The 26,967-nt window shown below is 39.3% G+C and overlaps 2 protein-coding genes across 8 annotated transcripts in view; both read right to left on the bottom strand.

Annotated features, from left to right (window-relative positions):
- Positions 1–26,967, bottom strand: part of MBTPS2 (membrane bound transcription factor peptidase, site 2) — a 93,127-nt gene that overhangs the window by 19,700 nt on the left and 46,460 nt on the right. For 5 of the 7 annotated variants that reach the window (XR_009598799.1, XM_027963340.2, XM_042242037.1 and 2 more), the window contains exons 1-5: positions 26,695–26,903; positions 23,451–23,599; positions 21,327–21,537; positions 10,844–10,947; positions 8,667–8,794 (exon numbers count right to left, since the gene is read on the bottom strand). Coding sequence is in view for 6 of the 7 variants with exons in the window: in XM_027963340.2 (XP_027819141.1) it covers positions 8,667–8,794; positions 10,844–10,947; positions 21,327–21,537; positions 23,451–23,599; positions 26,695–26,769 (667 nt within the window). In the remaining variant the exon portion in view is untranslated. Of the gene's footprint in view, positions 1–8,666; positions 8,795–10,843; positions 10,948–21,326; positions 21,538–23,450; positions 23,600–26,694; positions 26,904–26,967 lie in introns of those variants that run through there. The other 2 variants (XM_060407737.1, XM_042242038.1) reach the window with 2 other exon arrangements.
- Positions 2,941–5,170, bottom strand: YY2 (YY2 transcription factor). The gene has a single exon (XM_042242039.2). It carries the CDS (start codon positions 5,003–5,005, stop codon positions 3,854–3,856), a length of 1,152 nt encoding a protein of 383 aa, XP_042097973.1. The 5' UTR covers positions 5,006–5,170; the 3' UTR covers positions 2,941–3,853.

Below are 26,967 nucleotides of genomic sequence, written 5' to 3'. Positions count from 1 at the left end.
TATTTCATTACACCTCGGCATTCTGATATATTAGGAAAGTCACCAAAAGAAGCTGTGAGGCAGATAGATCCATTTATTAGTACAGAAGACATGTTCAGTTATAAGCTTCTTTCATTTCAAATATTGAAATCTAAAATGACTATGTTACTATAACACTAGGAAGACCACAGGCTAATGATTTAACCCTGTTAGAATCTCCATTCTCTCTCAATATATATACATTTATTATATATGTGAAGGGGTGTGTATGTGTATATCGTGAATAGAGTATCTTTTACTTACCATAGCTTTTTTTCAGAACATGTTATGTATTCATTTAAACATACTTGTGATCTTTGAAAGGAATTTCCGAGCTATCAAATAAAAGTTATGATGCAGTAAAAAACATTCTTGCTGAACTGGGGTATGTATCTTACATCAAGACTATAAACTATCTGCACCATCTCTATAGAGATAGATGAACTGAATGTCGCGCTGGAACCTGCTCCTACCAGCTTGCCACAGCTGACTGGGCCTCTTTAACCAATTCCTCCACCAGGAGGCACCAGTTGGTGCCTTCAAATTGGCCATGGTGGGAGTATTTATACCACAGACAGGAGCAAATGCTGGTTTATCAGAGCTCTCTACCCTTTCCTCCAGGGCTATATGCTAAAAATTCAGTAGCATACCACCAGGTAACAGCCCCCGCCATACCAATCCTTGCTCTCTAGTACAGTTTTTCTTATGGGGAGGGTGGAGGAAATACCAGCTCTCTGGGCAGTGTGATTCTTAGGTGTGCAGGTCTTGCCGCTTACAAGACAGGATATATATCATATATATGTCACCGAGACAACCAACCAATGTTCCCCACCCCACACATTCCAAACATCCTAGGAGGCTGACAGCACCAGTGTCCTGTAATGACAGAAATGTAACTTAAAGACATCACCCAGATCTAAGGGGACTGTGGCCATATGACTGTACTTCAGCAAAAGGATGCAAGCAGAGGTGAAGGGGACTGTCTTACTGGCTGGAATGTAGCTATAATGGAGCTAAACTTGAGTCTACGACATAGAAGCTGCACGCTGGAAATCGTAAAGCTAAGACAGAAAGCGCTTCAGTCCTCCAGATCATAGAATTACCATTATCAGCATTGAACTATTTACATTTCTAATGTTTTATGAGTGTTTAAGTCACTGTTATTTTTAGGTATTACAGCAGCCAGATTTCTAGCTAATAATATATGTTTCATGTACCACAACACTGCAAGATGTTCCTCTAGCCCAAGACATAATTGGGTAAACAATCCTTTCTGTTTTATACACAGAGAGATCTTTTAAAAACACCAATGGTATCCAGCTATTTATCTGAAATTGTGTTTTGCTTTTTCATTTATATACTTTTGACTTTTCCCTTATCTGCACATTCATATCTAACTTATTCCTTATATCCACTAGGGTAACCTATTTTTTAAAAAACATACTGACTTATTAATAAGGTTCCCTACTAATGATCACTTAGGCTGTCTTAACTTTTTCATACAGCGTTGCAACAACTTTGCTCATCATGTTATGTGTCTGATTAAGATCACATCTCTGAAGGTACGGACAATTACACAAAAATGGAATTGTTGGGTCAAAAATATATGCATTAAAGTGAACCTCCAAGTCTGCATTATATTCTTATAACTGTCATGTTTCCCCACCCTCTAAACAACTCTAAACAACACTATCATCATTTTAGACTATCATCTGCCAGGTGAAAAGTAAAATCTTTGTCTTCATTTCTATTTCTTTAACTATGAATAAGTTTATACGTCTTTTATGGTTATTAAATGGTTATATTGCTTTTTGAGAATTGCTTACTTTTATCCATTGTCAGTTTGCATTTTTTGAATTAAAAAATGTTATTTTTATGTTATTATATTGTTTTATTATTTATGTTTTTATTTATGTTATTATTATTTATAATACATACATTGAGGAATTTGGTCTTCTATATGAGGTATTTTGATAATTTCCTCCAGTTTGTTTGGCTAGGTTTATAGTTTTGCCTATGCATATATTTTAAATTTTGGTGTGGTCAAATGGCTCCTTTGTATTAAGTTTTTCCCAGTTCAAGATTATAGAAGATCTGTGTTCTCTTGTATTGCTTTCATAGATTTTTTTTTTCAGGCTCCTTTTTTAAAAAATATAAATTTATTTATTTTAATTGGAGGTTAATTAAAAAAACAAAATTAAGACCCAAAACAAACAAACAAAAAACCCCCTCAGATTTTTTGACCCACTGGAATTTACTCTAGTGAAACTAATCTAGGAATACAGCTATTCCACCCCTCCCACCACTCCACACCCTGTTGCTAGTCTCACAATTTTACAAAATCCATCCCCACTGGTTAGATTTGCCACCACTCCTATGTGCTATATTCAGCTTTCTCCTCAACTACTCAGGATGGTACAGTCCAACAGAACTGCCTAAATGTTATATCCTATCTCTTCTTTACCAGGATGACCCCACCGTACAAACCTGGCTCTTCTCATCCAAGCAACACTCAGCGGGGCACATAGACACACTGATTCGTTGACCCTCTGGGGAGCCTCCTATCTCTTATCAGGGATGCAGCTGGTACCAGACCACCCTGCTAGATTTCACATTTGCCAATGATTGCTAAGTTGCAGTGTGGGTACCTTTATTTCCTTTATTTAAACAACCTCTTGTTCATTAATGATTTGCTTTTCAGTGCACCAAATTAATTTTGTTACCGTTTTTACTTTCTCTGGAGCAAGGTTTCTCAACAGTGGCACTACTGGCATTTGGGGCCAGATTATCCTTTGCTGTAGGGGACTGATCTGTGCATTGTAAAATGTTTAGCAGCAACTCTGGCCTCTACCCATCCACCAGATGCCACTAGCACCCTCCCCATTTTCTCTATTTTCTGGCTACAATACTTATAGAGACAAGTTTTTTTTCTTTAGAACAGGTATTTTATTTTTTGTCTATTATAAAGGATTTACATGCCAAACGGTAAAAGTCATTACGTACACAATGTATTATTCCACAGCTGAGCACCACTCCCTAACTGAACAGGCAAAGAAAGGACTAAACAACAGCACCTGGCAGTATTTGGGGTGCGGGGGGAGTAAAAAGACTAAAACAGGTTTAAACTGACTACTACAACTTATCTAATATTCAAAACTACTAATTCAATGCAGTTAAAACACTGTTATATAACATGCATTAACATCAAAGAATACAACCAAAATTAAGATAGCAAACAAAACCTATGTAAGTTTTTTTAAACTGTAAAATGTTATATATACATGTAACTGCTCACTCATTTAAAGAAAACCTGCAAGCAAAGTTATCTACTTCCAGAAAAACCATACACAGAACTACTAAGCATATTCTTTTTTTAGTACTAAACATATTCTTAAAAAGTATAAACATGAACATTTAGAAAATACAGAACTTCAAAAATTGAAACAATAGGCAAAACTTCATTTTTAAAGTAGTGTGAAAAGTCCCATTTTTATCACAGTTGGACAAAGAACAGTCTTTTTTTTTTAAAGAGCAGTCTTTTGATGTGAGATTCACAAGCAAGCATTACAAAATCCTATTTTTCAAATGGTATTACAGAACAAGACAAAACTACAGAACAAGACAAAACTTCTTAACAATGTTATATGAAGAATTATTTTTTTCCTTTTTTTTCACCTTTTATTTTTACTAAATCTATCAAAACTTAACCCTTAGATATATTGGAGTCAGTCACAAAATTCTTTTCTAGAAACAGTATACGAAAGAGAGGCATATTCATTTTCAATTACACAACTGGAAGATGCTTTCTGAGACTGGGAAGAGTCTTCCCTTCTTTTTACTGGTTATTTTTATTCTTAGTATGTGTTAAGATATGAGATTTCAGGTTAGTTGACTGCGAAAACCTTCTATTACAACAACTGAAAGGGCACACGTAGGGCCTATCTCCGGTATGGATTCGCACGTGGGTACGCAGGTTGAAATCCAGGGAAAAGCGTTTTCCGCAGCCTTCAAAGGTGCACTGAAACGGCTTCTCTCCGGTATGCACCAGCTGATGCCGTTTCAATTTTGAGCCCTCAACAAAAGCTTTGCCACATTCTGCACAGACATGAACTCTGGGACCATGGGTGTGCATATGTTTTTTCAAAGCAGCTTTATCCCTGAACATCTTCAAGCAGCCTGTGTGAGGGCAAGCTACTGTTTTCGGCACATCATCTTTGGGTTTTTTAGGTTTCATTTTAGTAAATTCGGCCAGTTGTTTGGGGTCTGAGAGATCAACGCCAGGAATTCCCTCAGGAGGCAGTTTCTTACCCGTCAAGTACTCTGAATAATCAGGAACTGAGTTCTCAGTCTGTCCAGCCTCAGGGTCTTTCTTATTGTTTGCAGACCACATGGTGACAGAAAACTGACCCTCTAGGGTTTGGATCTGGACCTGCTTCTGCTCCCACTTCTTGGGGCCTGCCCCGGAGCTGCTTCCCGCCGCCGTCGCCTCACCGCCCGGGTAACCCTTCTTACCGTTGCGTTTCTGGCCGTGGCTGCTGGGCTTCCTGGTGCGGTTGCAGGCTAAGGAAGACTTGGAGCCTGACAGAGGAGCCAAGGTCTGCTCAAAGTAGCTGTCGTCGAGGCCTGGGATGATAGTCTGGTCACTGGCCTGAAGGGTTTCGGTTTGGGAGCAGGTCACCACCTCCTCCTGCGTCTGCACCATGACTTCTTGGTCGCAGTCCCCCTGGGCTGGGCTGTTTGTAAAAAGAGGCTGCAGCGCAATCAGAGGTGGATAGTGGTGGCCACCGTGGAACCAATTGCTGGCGACATCATCGTATTCCTTGATCGCCTCAGTCCCCATGGTCTCCACAGAGACGCTCTCCTCAGTCGGGGTCTCCTCGTAGAGGCTCTCCTCAGGGAGGGGCGCCACCTGCACTTGCTGCAGCCCCACAATCTCTGGATACAACTCCAGGTCGTCTGTGACGTAGAATGACTCGTGGGAGTCCATGGCTGAGGGCTCTTCAGAGGCTACTAATCAGCGGATTGGTGACCAAAAGGCCGCGGAAAAAAAAAGCCGAAAGGAGAAAACCGCGTGCTTTGCCAGAAAGCGGGCGCGGTTGCAGAGCACGAGACGGAAGAGGCGCAAGTGCTCCTGGGTGGGCAGCACGCATGCGCTTTGCGGCACCTTGCACATGCGCTTCTACGCTGAGGCGCCCCACAGTTGTACGTGCCCACAGTCCAGTACGTGCCCACAGTTGTACGCTCGCACATGCGCCATCTCTCCCACCCCGGTACCTGTGCTAAGCAAGTGTTTCTTTTCAGTATAGCAACCAGGCTCTGCATATTTTTTGGTTTCATTTTCATTGAATTATCCCCTTCTACCCCACCACCTGTATGAGTATAGCGGGGGTGGGGGGGGGGAGGAGAAGACCTATCCTTTTCTAATATTTATGCTTTTTTAAATTTAATTGCACTGACCCACATTTATAGACCGTTTAACAATATCAGTGATAGTGGGAATGCCTGTCTTTTCCTTTAATACAAGGTGCTGGGCCATAGACTAGCACTGGTCCATCACTTGCATTACCATTTGAACCATATCCACCCTTCAACCCCTGGTTTTTGTCTTCCACAAAACTGGTCCCTGGTTCCCAAAAGGTTAGAGACCAGTGCTTTAATAGAAATGCTTTTAAGTTTTATACCATTAGTAAATATCCAACTATTTCCACTTTTAGGAAAGATTTTTGTTTTTTAAGCATTAATGGATGTTGAATTTTATTAAATACCCATTTCAATATCTGCTGAGGTGATATTTTTCCCTTAAGGGTAATCAGTGTTTACCACATTCACATATAACGTTTCCTAATGTTAAGCCATCTTTGTGTTGTTTAGATACACCAACTGTCTATAGAATTTTTTTGTGTGATTTACAGGATACAGCAGTGTTAGTACACCGACTTCAAGAAAAATTCTTGGTTTCCTTCTATATGTAATCTGGAAAGTTTATGCTAAATTGGAATTGAAAAGAAAAATCTTTTCTTCAAGATTTGAAATAATTCTACATATTGAACTTTCAGGACCATTCTTCAACTTCCTTAATTTCTTCTGTGGTAATCATCCTATTGCAGCCATGAAATTAAAAGACACTTACTCCTTGGAAGAAAAGTTATGACCAACCTAGATAGCATGTTCAAAAGCAGAGACATTACTTTGCCAACTAAGGTCCATCTAGTTAAGGCTATGGTTTTTCCTGTGGTCATGTATGGATGTGAGAGTTGGACTGTGAAGAAAGCTGAGCGCCGAAGAATTGATGCTTTTGAACTGTGGTGTTGGAGAAGACTCTTGAGAGTCCCTTGGACTGCAAGGAGATCCAACCAGTCCATTCTGAAGATCAGCCCTGGGATTTCTCTGGAAGGAATGATGCTAAAGCTGAAATTCCAGTACTTTGGCCACCTCATGCGAAGAGCTGACTCATTGGAAAAGACTTTGATGTTGGGAGGGATTGGGGGCAGGAGAAGAAGGGGACGACCGAGGATGAGATGGCTGGATGGCAGCACTGACTTGATGGACGTGAGTCTGAGTGAACTCCAGGAGTTGGTGATGGACAGGGAGGCCTGGTGTGCTGCAATTCATGGGGTCGCAAAGAGTTGGACACGACTGAGCGACTGAACTGAACTGAATCATCCTATTTATATATATTTTTCTCTCTCTGCTGGGGTTAATTTAGGCTATTTAAAAAATAATTATCCAGGTTTGTGAAAATTTTTTGCAGAGATGAACAAAGAACACTTTTATAATTGTTTAAAATTTCTCTGTATCAGTTGTCATTCCCCAATCTGACTGCTAATTCTGTATAAATGTTTTCTCCATTGCTTAATCTTTTTTTGTTCTTCCAAGAACTCTTGAATTTAAGTTTTTTTTCTAATTTATTACACTTTTTGTGTATTTTCACACTGATTATGGGGCTTCCCTAGTGGCTCAGATGGTAAAGAATCTGCCTGCAATGCAGGAGACCGGGGTTTGATCCCTGGGTTGCTAAGATCCCCAGGAGAAGGGAATGGCTACTCACTGTAGTATTCTTAGCAGATAAAGGTCCATCTGGTCAAAGCTTTGGTTTTTCCAGTAGTCATGTATGGATGTGAGAGTTGGACTATAAAGTTGAGTGCCGAAGAATTGATGCTTTTGAACTGTGGTGTTGGAGAAGGCTCTTGAGAATCCCTTGGTCCCATCACTTCATGGCAAAAAGATGGGGAAACAATTTAAACAGTGACAGACTTTATTTTCCTGGGCTCCAATATCACTGAAGATGGTGACTGCAGCCGTGAAATTAAAAGACGCTCGCTACTTGGATTGCAAGGAGATGAAACCAGTTCATCCTAAAGAAAATCAGTCATGAATATTCATTGGAAGGACTAATGCTGAAGCTGAAACTCCAATACTTTGGCTACCTCATGCGAAGAACTGACTCATTGGAAAAGACCCTGATACTGGGAAAGGCTGAAGGCAGGAGAGAAGGGGACGACAGAGGATGAGATGGTTGGATGGCATCACTGACTTGATGGACATGAGTTTGAGCAGGCTCTGGGAGTTGGTGATGGGCAGGAAAGCCTGGCATGCTGCAGTCCACGGGGTCACAAAGAATCGGACACAATTGAGTGACTGAACTGAACTGATGTAGTATTCTTGCCTGGAGAATTCCATGGACAGAGGAGCCTGGCAGGCTACAGTCCGTGGGGTCGCAAAGAGTTGGACACGATTGACGAACTGTATCTATCTATCTATACTAATTACATCAATTCTTACCTATTTCATAGTTCTTTTCTCATTTCTTTAGTTGACTACTTAACTGATTTACTTTCATTTCTTATTTCATAACAATTGCCTAAGGTAGTGACTTTTCATTTTAGCAAAACTTTACACATTACTTCATTACCATTTTAAAAAATACTGCAATTATGATTTGGAATTTAACTGGCCAATTTTTATTAGTTTCCTGGGCACTTGAAAATAAACTGTCATGGTATAGGGTTTGACATTACTATTGACTTTTATCTTAGTAATCAGAGCTTCAATGATAAAGACTTTTTTGTACATAACTGCCATTTGCTGAGAGACAAGCCTCCTTTATTACATTTGTTTTTTCCTGGTACTTTTTTCTGTTTTTGTTTTGATGATTTGTTACTTTATTCAGTAAGACGCATGATTACATTTTCCTCATGGATTATACTGCTTATGATTATTTAGTGACCTCCCATGTCTACTTCAGATGAGATGGTTGGATGGTATCACGGACTCAATGGACATGGGTTTGAGTGGACTCCGGGAGTTGGTGATGGACAGGGAGGCCTGGCGTGCTGTGGTTCATGGGGTCACAAAGAGTCGGGACACGACTGAGTGACTGAACTGAACTGAACATGTCTACTTCAATGCTTTAGCCACATTTTCATGGTATGCTCTGCTCATTTTACTTTTAATCTTTTAAAAATATCTCATGTTAAAAAATGGGAAAAAAACTGGAATGTAAATTATTTTGCTCTACTACTTCAAACTCAAAGTCTTATAATCTGAGTTTATCAACCACAAAGTGAGATGTTTTCATTTGCGATGTGAGTACTTTCCATAAAACCACTAATAACACACAGATATATAAAGAAATTTAAATATTTTACCTGCACAAAATATCCTTAGCTGCTGGACTGGTGATATAAGTTGCAAATGAGTGGTGAACAGATCAACAAATGCTCCAGGATAAATAATGAAGAGAAAAATCCCGAAGCCATTAAATCGAACTTGTTCCCTAAGAAATCACATAAGAAAAAGGAATTTACTACTAGTATCACATTTTTCAAATTAATAATGCATGTAATCATAAAACGCCCCAATGTGATTCAAATTCTTGTTTAAAATACAAGTCTCTGGACAAAGAATTATATATGATATACATGTATATCATAGTTTTATAATAGCATACAGATTTAGTTATCAGTGAAATTATATTTTGTAAAACAGGGCATTCTGAAATAGACTTATAATTTCAAAATTTTTAGAAACCAATATGCTGAGCAAATAACTTAAAATTAGTCACAAATACAAAGCAATAGTATTTCTATGAGAAACTTAAAAAAAAACATTTTTATGGTTTACTGAATTATTTTCAGGGAAGGAGATGGTAGAAAATAGAATTCAAATATTAATAAATAATTTAAATATTTATATTTGTCTTAGCTATTGTAAAGATGGCATTTTATCTAAATGTATTCTTGCTGAATTAATGTTAAGTACATTTTAAAATACATAATGCCTCAGATTGTCCTCAAGAGAACTGTTTTTTTAATCAACTCATTCTCTAAAAATGGAATTACATTTAAAAGCCTCATAAGACCACACAGCTACTCTGACAAAAAGCATCATCTAAATATTTTGTGCTGTCACCTAGCATTAAATATCTAAGATGACTGTGAAATTCACTTTTCCTCAGCAACTGGGATTTTATAAAAAATTACCCATACTATTTCACAAACACATTAAACTGTTAATAACAATGCTTTTCTATGTAAAACCCTAAAAGCTACAGAGCTAAAGAAGAGGAAGCAAAGGTGAAAGAAAAAAAAAACTAGCCGCCCATTTAAACCACTACATGGCACACCTGTGTAACAGTATATGCTCTGTCAAGATGAGGGTCAAGACTCTCTGTCAAGATGAGAGTCAACAGACTCTTTTCATAAGCAACTGGAAAGTAATAAGAAATGATTAAATCTTCTCCTTTAAAACTTTTTATGTGGTCTACACACCCAAAGGATGAAACACATTCCCATCAGTATGTGTGTTCATTATCAGGAATAAAGGGGAGTTGTGACTCACACTCTCTCCCCTATCACGATTTCACACATTTAGGAGACTTTAAAATGCTCACTTTAAAATGCTCAATGATGGGGAGGGAGGTGGGAGGGGGGTTCATGTTTGGGAACGCATGTAAGAATTAAAGATTTTAAAATTAAAAAAAAAAAAATAAATAAAATAAAATGCTCAATGATACACTTGGAGAGTCAAGACAAGAACAGGGCATGATACTTGAAGCAAGTCCCAGGTCTCATCCTCCCTTATCTTTTCCCACTTGGTTTTCTAGACAGGCTATGATATTTGTTAACAAACCCAGAGCTTTCAGTGTTCTTGCTGTAGGCAGCAGAGGCCATGAGTAGAAGCAGGAAAGTATTTCAGATGATGAACCAAAGTAAGTACTAAGAAGGCAGGTGGGTGGGATTTGACTGCAGTGGTTATCATTCTGATCCAATGATGAATATAAAGATTAGGTTTCGGGACTGGATGAAAATAGTGATGCACGATGAGGATATAACCATGCTGGCAAAGGACAAAGGATAGAAAGACCCAGATTATAGATGTGCACAATTAACTAAGCATATTCATCAATATATTAATGTCTACAAAAGAGAAGGTAGCTTAAAGTAATAATGGTGGATATGCACCGGGCAGTAGTCACAGAAAGAAAAAGTATCAAATGTAGCAGATTTTAGTAATGTGTGCATGATAAGTTGCTTGAGTCATGCCCGACTCTTTGTGACCCCATGGACTGTAGTACGTCAGGCTCCTCTGTCCATGGAATTCTCCAGGCAAGAATACTGGAGTGGGTTGCCTTTTCCTACTCCAGAGGATCTTCCCAACCCAGGGATCAAACCTGTGTCTCTCATTTCTCCTGCACTGGCAGGTGGGTTCTTTACCATTAGCACCACCTGGGAAGTCCCACATTTTAGTAATAAGTCCTTCTAAATGAAATGCTTTTTTTTTTGCATCCTGTATATATATAGAGAGAGAAAGAGGGAAATATTACCTAATAGCTGCTATTCCATGTCCAATTTCATGTACAACACCGCTAATGAGGACTGCAGCGAAGAAATAGGTCAGTTGGTTGACGGGTAAATTAATGCCAGGAACCTGTTCATAGAAACAACAACAGATACACACTTGGGCACCAAGAGACCTGGATGTTCACTCTGTACTAACATCTAAACTTCCAAATCCAATGTCCTGTAAGCTAAAAGTAATATAAACACTGATTGTCCACTTCTCCATTCCCATCACAATAAAAATAAAAACACCAGTTGTTTTTTTTTTTTTAAACTAAGCACATCAATCTAAAGCGAATAGGAAACACTAGATTAAAACATTAAAATATTAGCTTCCCAAACTCTTTACCATGGGGAAGAATTAGGGAACCTGGCAGAGTGCCAGGAAAGTCAGAGGGACAGTGAAGGAGTCAGCAGCTGATTCATCCTTCAGGGCTGGAAGCCCAATGTGGGAATTCTTGTTACAATTCCCAGTCCTTCCGCCAAAGTGTTATTGCAAGGTTTCAAGTACTTACGTGAGTGATACAGGAAGTCTCCACCCCCCTCTTCAGTCAGTTTCATTTTACTACTATCAAGTTATATGAGAGTTGATCATTAAAGGGAGCATAATAAAAGTGCCTTATTGGTGTAGGAGCACCATACCCTTCATTTTTTCTATTTCATCAGCTTGTCTAGTACATTGGTGAGAAAAGCACTATCAAAATGACACATAAATATATTAAAATTGAAGTTTAATGCAAAAAGAAAGCCATATGGAACATCAGTCAGTTCAGTTCAGTCGCTCAGTCATGTCTGAGTCTTTGCGACCCCATGGACTGCAGCACGCCAGGCTTCCCTGTCCATCACCAACTCCCAGAGTTTACCCAAACTCATGTCCATTGAGTTGGTGACGCCATTCAACCATCTCATCCTCTGTGGTCCCCTTCTCCTCCTGCCTTCAATCTTTCCCAGCATCAGGGTCTTTTCCGGTGAGTCAGTTCTTCACATCAGATGGCCAAAGTATTGGAGTTTCAGCTTCAGCATCAGCCCTTCCAATGAATATTCAGGACTGATTTCCTTTAGGATGGGCTGGTTTGATCTTGTTGTCCAAGGACTCTCAAGAGTCTTCTCCAACACCACAGTTCAAAAGCATCAATTCTTTGGTGCTGACTGAGAAAATGATCTGAGCCACAGTCAGTTCCCGGTCTTGTTTTTGCTGACTTCTCCGTCAGCAAAAGAGCTTCTCCGTCTTTAAAAACTATATTTTTATTATAAACATGGTTTTGAGATCTGGCCCTTTTACTTAATAGTATTACAAACATTTTCCCATGAATATTTTCTGGTTCAATATGCTTTTTAATACCTGCACTGTATTTCATGGAGTAGACTGTTGGGCATTTCAATTGTTTTGAAAGGTTTCTGCTCTTACAAAATACTGTGATAAACATTCAGTCTTAGATACATAAATATCTAGGGGATAAACTGTTAGGCAAGCATGGTTGGTTCACACTCTGGGGACATCAGGTGTGTCTGATGTTCTGGCTCCATTATACTATATAAGGAACCTTGAAGTTTGGATTATTCCTCTAACACTTCAATTTCTACATCATTAATATGGAAATAACCATGTTATTTACCTAAAAGGGTGATTCTGAGGATTGCAAGAGATAATCCTTGTCTACCATTTACATCATGCCTAACAGAGAGGTAATAAAAACAATTATACTTTAAAAATTTTGACACAGATCAAACTGCTCTCCAAAAGCAGACCCTTTCATAACCTTGGGCAAACTCATTTTATTCAAATCTGCAATTTCAGAGGAATAAAAAGTATCCCATCGTTTGATTTCTATTTCTTTGATGCTTATTAAGTTGAACACCCATTCCCCTACTTTTTGACCACTGGGAGATCTTTTTTGAGTAGCCTATTCCTGACTTGTCCATTTTCTTTTTCTCCTTAGAGTACTGTGTTTTCTTATTGACTGTAAGATCACTTAAAATATCAATCATCTGTTTTCTGTGATTCATGCCATAGATGTAGTCCCACGTTTTTTGTCTTTTTATTTTGCTTTTGGTTTTTTATACATAAAAATTTTTATGTAGTCAAATATATCTATAGTCATGGTTTTGCCATTAATTTTATGCATGTTTTTCTCATTCTGTGTTCCTATAAACAGAAACTTGATTTTTCTCCTTTCAAGGTCTTTTTTAATTTCACAGTTTAATTTTAATTCAATTACAGTTTCTTTTTGTGTATAACAAAGGGATTTCACTTTGAAGCCTTTTTTAGTAACTGAAGAAGAGATTCAAACCATGCTGCTTGGACTGCTTTCTAAATTCATTGATTCTAAGAGTTCTTTCTCTAGTTAAGAAACTAGCTTTCATAGTCATCATTTTTAATGTGCTCATAAAATTACCCTGAATGACAATCCCATAATTTAAGCAATCCTCAATTATGTATTGTGGTTGTTTCCAATTCTTCATAAAGGTTAGGATAAAAAGCTTGATAAATACTACTTTTTCTATAATTTGGAATGATTTCCTTAACCTAGAGTTCCAGAGGTGGAAATAAATGGTCAGAGGATATGTACATTTTTATGATGCTCATTATCTGAAGTTCTCTCTACTCAGACCCTATTAAGCAACTCTTTTCAAGAACAACAGTTCAGTTGCTCAGTCTTGAACGACTCTTTGCGAGGCCATGGACTGTGGCACGCCAGGCCTCCCTGTTCGTCACCAACTCACAGAACTTACTCAAACTCATGTCCATTGAGTTGGTGATGCCGTCCAACTGTCTCATCCTCTGTTGTCTTCTTCTCTTCCCGCCATCAATCTTTCCCAGCATCAGTCTTTTCACGAGTCAGTTCTTTGCATCAGGTGGCCAAAGTACTGGAGTTTCAGCTTCAGCATCAGTCCTTCCAATGAATATTCAGGACTGATCTCCTTTAGGATGGACTGGTTGGATCTCCTTGCTGTCCAAGTGACTTTCAAGCGTCTTCTCCAACACTACAGTTCAAAAACATCAATTCTTCCGTGCTCAGCTTTCTTTATAGCCCAACTCTCAATCCATACATGACTACTGGAAAAACTGTAGCTTTGACTAGACAGACCTTTGTTGGCAAAGTAATGTCTCTGCTTTTTAATATGCTGTCTAGGTTGGTCAAAACTTTTCTTCCAAGGAGCAAGCATCTTTTACTTTCATGGCTGCAGTCACCATCTGCAGTGATTTTGGAGCCCAAAGAAAGTTTCTCACTGTTTCCATTTTTTCCCCATCTATTTGCCATGAAGTGATGGAACCAGATGCCATGATCTTAGTTTTCTAAATGTTGACTTTTAAGCCAGTTTTTCACTCTCTTCTTTCACTTTCATCAAGAGCCTCTTTAGTTCTTCACTTTCTGCCATAAGGGTGGTGTCATCTGCATATCTGAGGTTATTGATATTTCTCCCGGCAATCATGATTCCAGCTTGTGCTTCGTCCAACCTGGCATTTCTCATGATGTACTCTGCATATAAGTTAAATAAGCAGGGTGACCATATACAGCCCTGACGTACTCCTTTCCGAATTTGGAACCAGTCTGTTGTTCCATGTCCAGTTCTAACTGTTGCTTCTTGACCTGCATACATATTTCTCAAGAGGCAGGTCAGTTGGTCTTGTATTTCCTTCTCTTTAAGAATTTTCCAAAAAAAAAAAAAAAATTTTCCAGTTTGTTGGGATCCACACAGTAAAGGCTTTGGCATAGTCAATGAAGCAGAAGTAGACGTTTATCTGGAACTCTCCTGCTTTTTCTATTATCCAGCAAATGGATGTTGGCAATTTGATCTCTGGTTCCTCTGCCTTTTCTAAATCCAGCTTGAATATCTGGAAGTTCTCAGTTCACATACTGTTGAAGCCTGGATTGGAGAATTTTGAACATTACTTTGCTAGAGTGTGAGATGAGTGCAATCGGGCGGTAGTTTGAGCATTCTTTGGCATTGCCTTTCTTTGGGATTGGAATGAAAACTGGCCTTTTCCAGTCTTATGGTCACTGCTGAGTTTTCCAAATTTGCTGGCATATTGAGTGCAGCACTTTCACAGCATCATCTTTCAGGATTTGAAATAGCTCAACTGGAATGGCATCACCTCCACTAGCTTTGTTCTTAGTGATGATTCCTAAGACCCACTTGATTCTGCATTCCAGGATGTCTGGCTCTAGGTAAGTGATCACACCATCATGATTATCTGGGTCGTGAAGATCTTTTTTGAACAGTTCTTCTGTGTATTCTTGCCAACTCTTCTTAATATCTTCTGCTTCTGTTAGGTCCATACCATTTCTGTCCTTGGGCATGCATCAAGGACCTGCCCATCTTTGCATGAAAAGTTCTCCTGGTATCTCTAAGTTACTTGAAGAGATCACTAGTCTTTCCCATTTTATTGTTTTCCTCTATTTCTTTGCACTGATCACTGATGGAGGCTTTTTAAAAAATCTCTCTTTGCTATTCTTTGGAATTCTGCATTTAAATGGTTATATCTTTCCTTTTTTTGCCTTTCACTTCTCTTCTTTTCTCAGCTATTTGTAAGGCCTCCTCAGATAACCATTTTGCCTTTTTGCATTTCTTTTTCTTGGGGATGGTCTTGATCACTGCCTCCTGTACCATGTCATAAACTTCCATCCATAGTTCTTCAGGTCCTCTGTCTATCAGATCTAATCCCTTGAATCTGTTTGTCACTTTCATTGTATTTGATTTAGGTCATACCTGAATGGTCTAGTGGTTTTCCCTACTTTCTTCAATTTAAGTCTGAATTTGGCAATAAGGAGTTCATGATCTGAGCCACAATCAACTCCTGGTCTTGTTTTTCTGACTGTTTAGAGCTTCTCCATCTTTGGCTGCAAAGAATACAATCAATCTGATTTCACTATTGACCATCTGGTGATGTCCATGTGTAGAGTCTTCTCTTGTGTTGCTGGAAGAGGGTGTTTGCTATGACCAGTGCATTCTCTTGGCAAAACTTTATTAGCCCTTGCCCTGCTTCATTGTGTACTCCAAGGCCAACATCAGTGTACCTTTTTCTACATATCTGCTCCTTTCCCATGTTGCCAGGTATCTGTCTATTCAGACCTATAGTTTTCTTATCTCTGATACCTCTCTAAACTGATGTACTTAAGATTCTCATACATTTCCTCTATATCATAAATTATTCAGGTTATCTTACCTTTATTTCAAATAAATCAGTAGGCTTGACCCAACAGGATATTGATTCCTTTTCCTTATTATGTCAATGGGTTTAATAATGAAATAAGGTAAGGATTTGAGTATGTGACTATACCAACAGATGGTAGGTCTTATTTGCTGGCAATGGTACTTGACTGCCCATCTGCTTCAGCCATGATCACACAGGGCATTAGATGTACCAGAATACTGATCTCTCAATAACATAGAGTGTCAGGTTTTGGGGAATTAATACTGAATGAGGCCATAGATAATTACAGAATAAACAGAAAGTTAGTTCTTTGAGCTACAAGCGCTCATATCAAAGTCAGGAGATATAACAAACCTAAACAAAAACATGCCAGGTAGATATACAGAAGGCAGTGGACTTCTTAATGGCTCCAATGCATGGCTCTCCTAACAGAGTCAATATTTTGTGAGCTCTATGAATAAGTGGAAAAGAAAACAAAAGAAATAATTTCTCCTCTAAATATCACTTTGCCATTCAGTTAATGACTTTTTTTGGACATGACACCAAAAGCACAAACAATAAAAGGAAAAATCAACAAATGACATTATGTTAAACTCAAAAGCTCCTGCATAGTGAAAGAAACAATCAATGGCAGCCTACAGAATGTGAGAAAATTTCTGCAAACCATGTACTGGATAAGAGATTAATATCGAAAATATATAAACAACTAACAAAAACAAACAACCCCTTCCCCAACAATCTGATTAAAAAATGAGCAGAAGTACTAGTTCCGAAGATGACCTCAAAATGGCCAAAAGAAACATGAAAAAATGTTCAACATTACTAATCATCAGGAACATGCCAATCAAAACCACAGTGAGATAATACCTCACACCTGTTAGAATGGCTATCATCAGCAGAGAAGAGGGATTTCCCTGGTGCTCCCAGTGCAGGGGTTCTGGGTTTGATGCCTGATCAGGAAACCAGATCCTGCAAGCAGAAACTAAGATCTTGCATGCCTCAGGTAAGAACTAGCACAACCAAATAAATTTTTTTTTTTACAAAAAGAAAGACGAGACAACTCATGTGTTGGCAAGGATGTGGTGAAAAAGGAACCCTAACGCACTGTTGGTGGAAATATAAATTAGTCCAACTACTATGGAAAACAATATGGAGGTTCCTCAAAAAGTTAAAATAGATCTAACACATGATCAATCAATTCTACTTCTGGGTATACACCCAAAGGAAATGAAAATATTTTGACGAGGTATATGCATATCTGTGTTTATCACTTTGGCCACCTGATGTGAAGAACTGACTCATTTGAAAAGACCCTAATGCTGTGAAAGATTGAAGGCAAGAGGAGAAGGGGACGACAGAGGATGAGATGGTTGGATGGCATCACAGACTTGATGGACATGAGTTTGAGTAAACTCCAGGAGTTGGTGATGGACAGGGAAGCCTGGCGTGTTACAGTCCATGGGGCCGCAAACAGTGAGACACAACCGAGTGACTGAACTGAACTGATGTTTATCACAATAGCAAAGATTATGGAAATGACCCAAATGACCACCAATAGATGAATGGATGAAAACAATGTAGCAATATACATACACAATAGAATATTATTCATGTATGAGAAGGGAAGCTATCCTGCCATTTGCAACAACATGGATAGACCTTGACCACATGATGCTAAGTGAGATAAGTCAGAGAAAAACAAGTACTAAATGGTATCACTTATATATAGAATCTAAAAAAGTCCAATCTGTTAAAAAGAAAAAAAAAGAGCATAAAATGGTGGTTACCAGAAGATAGGGGGTGCTGATAAGATTGAGCGTTTAAGGGTACAAAGTTGCAATGAGTGGCAAATAAGCCACAGAGATCTCATGCACAGTATAAAGACTAAAATCAATAATACTATACTATAATAATATAATCTGATAGATATTGCTCCAATGGCAATATTATAATAAATAAATGTATGAAAGTAACATGCTGTATACCTTAAATTTACAAATTATGTCAAATTTATCAAATAAAAAATTAATTTAAAAAGCTTGTTAGCTTCTTTGTGCCTGTGGATGATGCCACGTAAGCATCACTGAAGTCTCCTCCACTACAGTCAAGTCTAAGTTGGAGTCTATCAAAGAGCCCAGAAAGCCTGCTCTTCATCAGAGGTCTGAGCTTTGAAACAACCAATTGTGGGTCTGAGGAGCCATTCTGAGCTTTGGAGGACACTCAGACTGTGTGGTAAGGAGGGATCCACACACAAGCACTCCAGAGGCTTCGGGTTTGTCACATACACCACAGTGGAGGAGGTGGATTCGATTATGAATGCAAGACCACACAAGGTGGATGGAAGAGTTGTGGAACCAGAGGGCTGTCTCAAGAGAAGATTCTCAAAGACCTGGTGCCCACTTAACTGTGAAAAAGATTTTTGTTGGTGGCATCAAAGAAGATAATGAAAACAGCACCTAACATGTTATTTTGAACAGTATGAGGGGAAAAAAGTGACTGAGGCAACAGCAGAAAGAATGCCTTCTGTAACCTTTGATGACCATGACTCCATAGACAAGATTGTCATTTAGAAATACCACACTGTGAATGGCCACAACTGTGAAATAAGGAAAACCGTATCTAAGCAAGAGATGGTTAGTGCTTCATCCAGCCAAAGACATAGAAGTGGTTCTGGAAACTTTAGTGGTAGTCATGGAGGTGGTTTTGGTGGGAATGTCAACTTTGGTTGTGGAGGAAGTGTCAGTGGTTGAGGTGGCTTCCGTGGCAGTCATGGTGGTGGTAGATACGGTGGCTGTGAGAATGGCTATAATGGATTTGGAAATGATGGAAGCAGTTTGGAGGTGGCGGAAGCTATGATGATTCTGGCAATTACAACAATCAATCTTCAAAGTTTGGACCCACGAAAGGAGGAAACTTTGGAGGCAGAAGTTCTGGCCTCTATGGTGGCAGAGGCCAATAATTTGCCAAACCATGAAACCAAGGTGGCTATAGTGGTTCCTGCAGCAGCAGTAGCTATGGCGGTGGGAGGTTTTAATTACTGCCAGGAAACAAAGCTTGGCAGGAGAGGAGAGCCAGTGAAGTGACCAGGAAGCTACAAGTTACAAGAGATTTGTAAACTCAGTCAAGCACAGTGGTGGCAGGGCCCTGCTGATTTGAAGAAGACATGTTTTAGACAATGCTCATGTGTATGGGAAAAAAAAAAAAACCTCGAGGACTATATTTATGACTAATTGCACAAACTATTTTAGTTTCTAATTGGTGGGAAGTGTAAAGCATTGCAATAAAGAGTTTTAACATAGTTTTTTTGTACCCATGCTATTGATTGCCAAATTTAATAGTCTGATTATGATGCTGAATAAATATCTTTTAAAACAAACAAACACCCCCCCAAAAAAAAACTCATTAAACTAAAATAAAACTAAAAAGCCACAGGAAAAACAAAACACGAAAAACCTTTTCCTATTCTAATCCTAGCAGTCACAGGCCAGTGATCATATTTCCTCTAAGTTTGCTTCTTTCTCTACTATCCTCTTCCTTGGCAAACAATAACCAATCATGTATCCTGAGAGTCATCCTCAACTCCTTCTTCTCCCTCCAGCCTCACATTCACTTAATCACTGAGGTCTGAGAACTCCACTTCAGAAGATCCCTTGAATCCAGCCCTTCATTCTTCTTATCATTAATTTAGTTTAGATCTTTATAACTTCTGACATGAATTATTCCAAATGCCCTCTCAAATGGCCTCCTCATCTCCAGTGAAACCTTACTCCAGTCCATTTTGCATAGACTTGTTATATAGATAAAATAAAAACTCTTTAGAATGGCCCTTCATAAACCAGACCCTGCCTCTATATCCCATCTTAGCTCCTATACGTTATACCTTCCACCATATATCTCTTAGATACAAGTCAAAGTTACTTTATAGTTACTTTATAGTTGATAAATTATTGGTCTTTCTTAAAGTCAGTGGTAGGTGAGTGATGGAACCATCATTTACTAGCTGTGACCACAGGCAAGTGACTTAACAGCTCTGTGCCTCGGTTTTCTCATCTGTGAATCAGGGATAACAACAATACTTATTCCTAGATTGCTATAAGAATAAAATACTGAATCACTATGCTGTACACCTGAAACTAACACAACTGTAAATCAACTATACTTCAATTTTTAAAAGTCACTAATTATTCCAGTGTTCTTGCCTGGAGAATCCCAGGGATGGTGGAGCCTGGTGGGCTGCCATCTATGGGTTCGCACAGAGTCGGACACGACTGAAGTGACTTAGCCGCAACAGTCTGTTACATTAACAATGTAACATCCATGATTCATGGAAATTGTTAATGAAAAAAATTTAAAATAAAAGGTATTTGGTAGTAAAGTACCCTTTCAAACTCTGGAAACATGAATTGACAGGGTATAGGTCTACACATGTTCCTTAAAGTGGGAATTATAATAAGTAGCTTACAGTCAAAGAAGTACAACTCAGTATATTATTCTTCACATCAAGAAATCACAGTGATCATTCAAAAGGTCTTTTACCCTTAATTAAAAGGATATTATTGCTTACAGTTTGAAAGCCATGAAGAGTAAAGGGGAACACTTTGCACAGGGTTAAGATGCAATTTATTTCTACATTAAAGAGACTTTAAATCAGTATGCTTATTCCTTGACAGTAACAATTATTCAACACTTCAAGAAGACAACATGAATTACTAACTAGGTATAAAATAAGCTACAAGGATATAATTTACAACACAGGGAATACAGTTGATATTTTATAATAATTATAAATGGAGAAGGAAATGGCAACCCACTCCAGTGTTCCTGCCTGGAGAATCCCAGGGACGGGGGAGCCTGGTGGGCTGCCATCTATGGGGTCGCACAGAGTTGGACACGACTGAAGCGACTTAGCAGCAGCAGCATAAATGGATTACAACTTTTAAAAATTGTGAATCACTGTATTGCATGCCTATAACTTATATAGTATTGTATGGCAACTATATTTCAATTTAAAAAAACAAATCTGCACTGGAAAAAAACATGAATTAAATCTAATACTTGTGTAATTGTTCACAGTCTTGGCGGTAGTTCATTTGTTCTATTATTACTATTCCTGTTCTTCCTCCTACTACTACGTATTGCAACAATTCTTTGCTATATTCTTACTAATGATTTTGTTTAAGCAACTAATTTGAGAGATTGTAAGACTTTTGATATTTTTCACATTTATATTATGGATAGGAATTATGCTATCCAGAAGAAATATATCTATGTTTCAACAAAGCTACTTAGAGCAGTAATAAGGCACTTACCACAACTTGGAGCACCTGTTCATTGTAAAGTGAGGAAGAGGAGGAGGAAGAGGAGGAAGAAGAGGAAGAGGAAGAAGAATGGGAAGAGGAAGAGGAGGAGGAATAAGAAGAGTCAGCCATCATTTGGCCTAAAGTCTGTATCAGTGTTTTCCCCAGAAGAAAAAAAGAGCTGAACATGGCAATTACGCCAAACACCATTCCAAAATTGAACCTGTCAAGAGGAAAAAAAATTACATAAATGTACAATCCCTCACAATCCACGGACTAAAAAATATGTTAACCAGCCACATTTCATAGCTTCAAAACAATGTCTAAAAATGTCAATAACTCTTGCTTCTTTTTCCTACCTGAACTTCAGATACTTGACTGAAGCACAGGTACTTGGCTCTTTAAGCAGTTCTAATTTACAATTCTCTCATCACTGAAGGGGGCTTCCCTGGTGGCTCAGTGGTAAAAATTCCACCTGCCATACAGGAGACGTGGAGTCAATCCCTGGGTCAGGAAGATCCTGTAGAGAAGTGCATGGCAACCCACTCCGGTATTCTTATCTGGAGAATCCCCATGGACAGAGGAGCCTGATGGCCTACAGTCCATAGGGTTGTGAAGAGTTGGGGACGCGACTAAGCAGGCACAGCATGGCACATAACTGAAGAGGCTGAATGTTGTTCCCAATCCTATTGTTTTTCTCATTTACATAGCATTGTTTTTATCCTATTCTCACATAGTTATGAAAGCTCTTTGACATTATAGAAATCCATTCTTTTTTATCTACCGATTCTACTGTTTGGATTTTATTTTAGTTGAATTTTGTCATGGGCTTAAAATAGTAATGCGGTAAAACTTAAGAACAGTTTTTTCTACTGTTAATAATTACAAGTCATTCTTCTATAGTTGGGAATAATCTATTACATTTTCTAACTTTTTGATAAGCTGTGTTTTTTCAAGGAACTTGTCCATTTCATTTAAATCGTCAAATTTATATATATAGAACTGTTCACAATAGCTTCATCTTTCAAAATGAGTCTCACTCCATGCTGTCATTGCTAAGGGCCTGGGTTCAATCTCTGCTTGGGGAACTATTAATAAAATTCTACAAGTTGTGTAGAACAGTCAAAATAAATAAATGAGTCTCAGAATCTATAGTAATATTTCTTCCTCCAATTCTGATTTTTAGTTGTTTTCTTTTTTTGTTGATCAGTCATGGTATGGGTTTATCAATTTTACTAATCTTTTCAAAGAATCAGCTTTTGGCTTTGTTGATTTTCTCTACTGTATACTTCCTATTTCGCTGATTTCTGCTCTTTATTATTTCTGTTTTGTCTGCTTTGATCTGCTCTTGCGTTTTCTGCTTTTTGATCACCTCATTATTGATATTTAGCTCTACTCCAGCTGGAGCTAAATTTTTAACAAAAAGGAATTTAGACAAAGGCCCTCTACTCTCATACTAAAAATTCTTCAGCTACAGAAACTGTCAGTCTCTAGGGTGTCCCGGAGAGCGTTATAAATCCCCTAACCATAAACACTATAAACTATGACTTTTACAATATTTTAAATTAAAGGGATAGGCCTAGCATAGCCAAGGAGTCCAGGACCCTGCTGCTGCAATCTGGCTGGCGTTGGTTTGTGCATAGGCCTTACAGGAGGATAAATATTTTAAATATCCTTCCTCTGGATGGGTATCACAGACGAAGCACAGAGGAAAGCCTGTAGACTTTTGGAAGCCCTATTACTCCCACAACCCTTGTTTCTACTTGTGATGATGGAGGAGAGAATTCTCTAAGATTGTTTTCCTGGTGGAAAATGCTCCATATGCGTTTTGCCTTTCCATTGATGTATAACTTCCATGGTAAAATGCGTAAGTCTGAAGTGTACAGCTCACTGAATTTTTATGTATGTACATACACCCATGTGTCCACCACCCAGATCAAGACAGAGAATCTTGACTGTGAATGTGTGCAAAGCACGATGATGCAATCCCATACACTTATATAAAGCCAGAAAGTTTTTACATGGTCAACATTTTAAAACTCAGTAAACTGAAAACGATGGAAACAATTCATTTAACATGTATTTCTCAGGATCACAATTACTAATTTAAACCAATAAAGAGAAAATGAAGAATACCACTGGTAAAGTATCCTTGCTTTCCGCCGTCCCCAACTATAAAAGGCACGATTGAAAACAGCAGTCTGCCATCTTATGTGAAAAGGGGAGATGCTCAATCCGTTGTTTTCCAGCCAGTCTTCATAAGAATGCTTAAAATATACAGATGACTGAGAGAGAAAGAAAAGTTCCACATCATTCAATTTGAAGAACAATTTATTATGTTTAAGAAAATTTTAAAAAAGAAGTGTTTTCTACAGGAAAGCAAGATAGTGACTAATCAAATGTTTATAACTTTTAAAGCTTTACATTTATCTATTTTTTTCAGGATATTAAAGTATAAGTCTTGGACTAGCTGGTTTGCTGAGCTCAGGGTCCAGCAAATTACGGCCCATGGGCAAAAAATGTTTGCTTAGAACAGCATTGTCCAAAAGAAATATAATGTGAGCTACAAGTGCAAGTCACATGTGCAATTTAAAATTTTCCAGTAGCCAAGAAAATTTAAAAGGCAAATAGAAGCAGATTAATTTTAAAGTATTTTTAACTAAAAATAACCAAGATATTATCATTCAAAATATAATCAATATAATTATTGAAATATAATTGAAATATTACACATTCTATTTGTTTTCTTACTTACTTATGCACTAAGTCTTTGAAATTCAATGTCAACTTTACACTTAAGAGCATATCTCAGTTCGGACTAGCCCCATTTCAAATGCTAGATGGCCACATGTAGTTAGTGGCTACCACACAGGACAGCACAGGTCTAAAAGCCTTGTTACACAGCAAGAGGTCTTGTGTTATAATTTAAAAAGACCCCAGCCGATCCAACAGAGGGGACAGGTTATTGGGAATCAGTGCTTTCTATACTCTTGAGCAACAACCCTAAGAACTTAGCCTGGATTTGACCATGTAAAAATACAAAATTTATCTAAAGTCATCTTAATTTCAGTAATTCCTTAACATACTTTGGGGTTGGGGAGACAGCTGCTTATATGCAGCTCAATAAACAGTTTATCATTAGGAAAGTTTGAAGTCCTTGAGTAATGTAGGATTTGGGACAATATAAGGCTGCTTTATATACACTGCTACTGACCTCTTATTTGTTATAGTAAGTATGATAAGTATTTTGTCATATAGATGCCCATCCATTTGAGAAATTTCTGTCTCTAGAGGATATTTCAGTCTTATCAGTCATAAAATATGATCTGAGTGTGAATATAGGTATGTGTTTGCCTTTGGATCCATAATGTTCTCTGCTCTCAATCTTCAGGTGAAGCTTTAAACCTGTTTATTTTCTAGGACTTGGAAACGGAGAGTGACACACCCCTCCAGGTGTCTACTGAGGAAATCCTAGACAAACTATGCATAAAACAGCAGACCAAGCTGGGAGCAGAGAAGCTAAAGGTGCAGGCTCCTAAAACCCAAGACTTCTCCATTCCCCAGGCAGATACTTTGAATGAGAGTTAGGACCTCTGCTCAAGGAATAGTGCTCTCTTAGGGAGTTAAGGGCTGTTACTGAACTTAAAGTGACATCCTGATCACCTCATACACTGGACTAGACTATAAAGGTTTGAAAATTTTACTTTTATTTTGGATTTCTGTCACATATGCAACATGAAATCATGTGAGTTTGTTTTTTCCAAACAACAAAATCACTGTGTAAATAAGCACTGGCATGCTTATGACATGCTAAGCACTATGCCAAGTGTGTGCAGAGAAAGCACCTGGGGATCTTACGAGGATGCAGATTCTGATTCTGTGGGTCAGGAATGAGGCCTGAGAGTCTACATTTCTGACAGTTTCTCAGATGATGCAAGTGCTGCCAGTCCTTGAATCTCAGCTTGAGTGACAATGGGCTCTATGTGGATGAATAACATAATCCTCTCTACAATATCAGGAAGTCTTTACAACTATTACACCTATTTTAAAGATGAAGAAATAGAGGAACAGAGAGAATTTTTGCCCAAGGTCACAATGGTTAGGAAGTGGCAAAGCCCAGCCCCGTGCTCTAAGGATTCTACTGTATTATCTTTACACTTTGCAAGTTTTGTTTCCCTGGTGGCTCAGACGGTAAAGAATCTACCTGCAATGCGGGAGACTCAGGTTTGATCCCTGGGTGGGGACGATCCCCTAGAGAAGGGAATGGCTACTCACTCCAGTATTTTTGCCTGGGGAATTTCATGGACAGAGGAGCCTGGCGGGCTACAGAAGTCAGACATAACTGAGTGGCTAACACACTTTGCAAGTTTAAATGCAACAAAGTAACATTAAGTATCATTTCATTCTAACATTAAACTTAAAACACACACACTAAACTACAGTATTCTATTTAAAACGGTATTCATAACATGAAGGTTTGAACTAGTCATAATTGGAACTTTCATTAAATATTAGAAAAGTTAAATGATTTCATTCCTCGCATACAATACCCCCAACCCCCAATATGCAACTTCAAAAGGCTGCTTGAAGTCTGTGGTCAGACAATTAATATCCGCTACCCAAGTAACTTAAGAATGGGCTGCGTACGAGCGGTCTGCGGCAGCGGAGGGGGACCGGTATTAAGTGGCGGGGCGGCGGGGGGGGCGGCGGGGGGGGGGGGGGGGGGCGGGGGGAGGTTAGCGTGAAGAAACGGCGTCTAAGATACAAAGTAGAATTCGAGCAGTTAATAGTTATCTAAATCCTCGCTACCTGTAAGTGCGGTCAGTTATCTAGCGGCATTGGCAGCAGTAAGGAACGGGCTAGAAATGCAGAATCTTAGGCCCCCGGCCTAGATCTGCTGAATCAGAATGTGCTTTTTAACCGGAACTGCAGACGATCGTACGCACTTTAAAGTCTGAAACCACTGATGTAAATCACACCTTGATTTACCAGATTCTCTGGAGAGTCGCGACCTTAAAGATAACGAGGGCAAACAATGCCTTTCTCAGGCAGACATTTTATTTTCCTCTCAGGGGCAGTGTGGTAGGGTTTGGCGAGCCCTCCCGAGCCCACTACCGGCGCCTCCCGGGCAGGACCCGATGGCTGCGGGGCCTACGGAGCCCCGCAATGCGACCGCGGCTGTCACGCAGGTCGCCACTCCCTTCCCGCAACCAGCCGGGCTTTATTTACTCCACCGGACCGCGCGCCACGCGGAAGGCCGCAAGTGGACACCGGCCGCACGGCTTCCGTTCCGGGAGGCACAGGGCAGGGGAAAAGACCTCGGGTCCCGCGCCCTGACCCTGAGCACCACGGGCTTGGGCCTTAGGCCCGAGGCCCTCACCTTCAACACCAAGTCGGTCAGGTAGACGGCAGTCCAGCCGCCCACCACCACTACCACCAGCGATACCGGAATCATGGCAGCGGCGGGGGCAGCGCAGGGAAGGCGAGCGCCGGCGTCCTCCCTGCGAGCTGCAACCAGTTGACAGCGCGGCGCCTACAGCCCCAGCATCTGAGCAGGGACCAAGCTGCCAAGGGTTCCTTTCTCGTAGTGGCCTCGTTTCCTTCCGGATCCTTCTGGTGGGACACTCGGCCCGCGATGCTCGCACCGGAAAAG

The sequence above is a fragment of the Ovis aries genome, chromosome X (genome assembly GCF_016772045.2).
Source record: "Ovis aries strain OAR_USU_Benz2616 breed Rambouillet chromosome X, ARS-UI_Ramb_v3.0, whole genome shotgun sequence".
Classification (NCBI taxonomy): domain Eukaryota; kingdom Metazoa; phylum Chordata; class Mammalia; order Artiodactyla; family Bovidae; genus Ovis; species Ovis aries.
The sequence above is the reverse complement of the archived record's forward strand: the minus strand, read 5'-3'. Positions and strand labels throughout refer to the sequence as shown.

Coding starts and splice junctions, on each gene's coding strand:
- YY2 (XM_042242039.2), bottom strand. CDS start 5,005: ATGGACTCCCACGAGTCATTCTACGTCACAGACGACCTGGAGTTGTAT.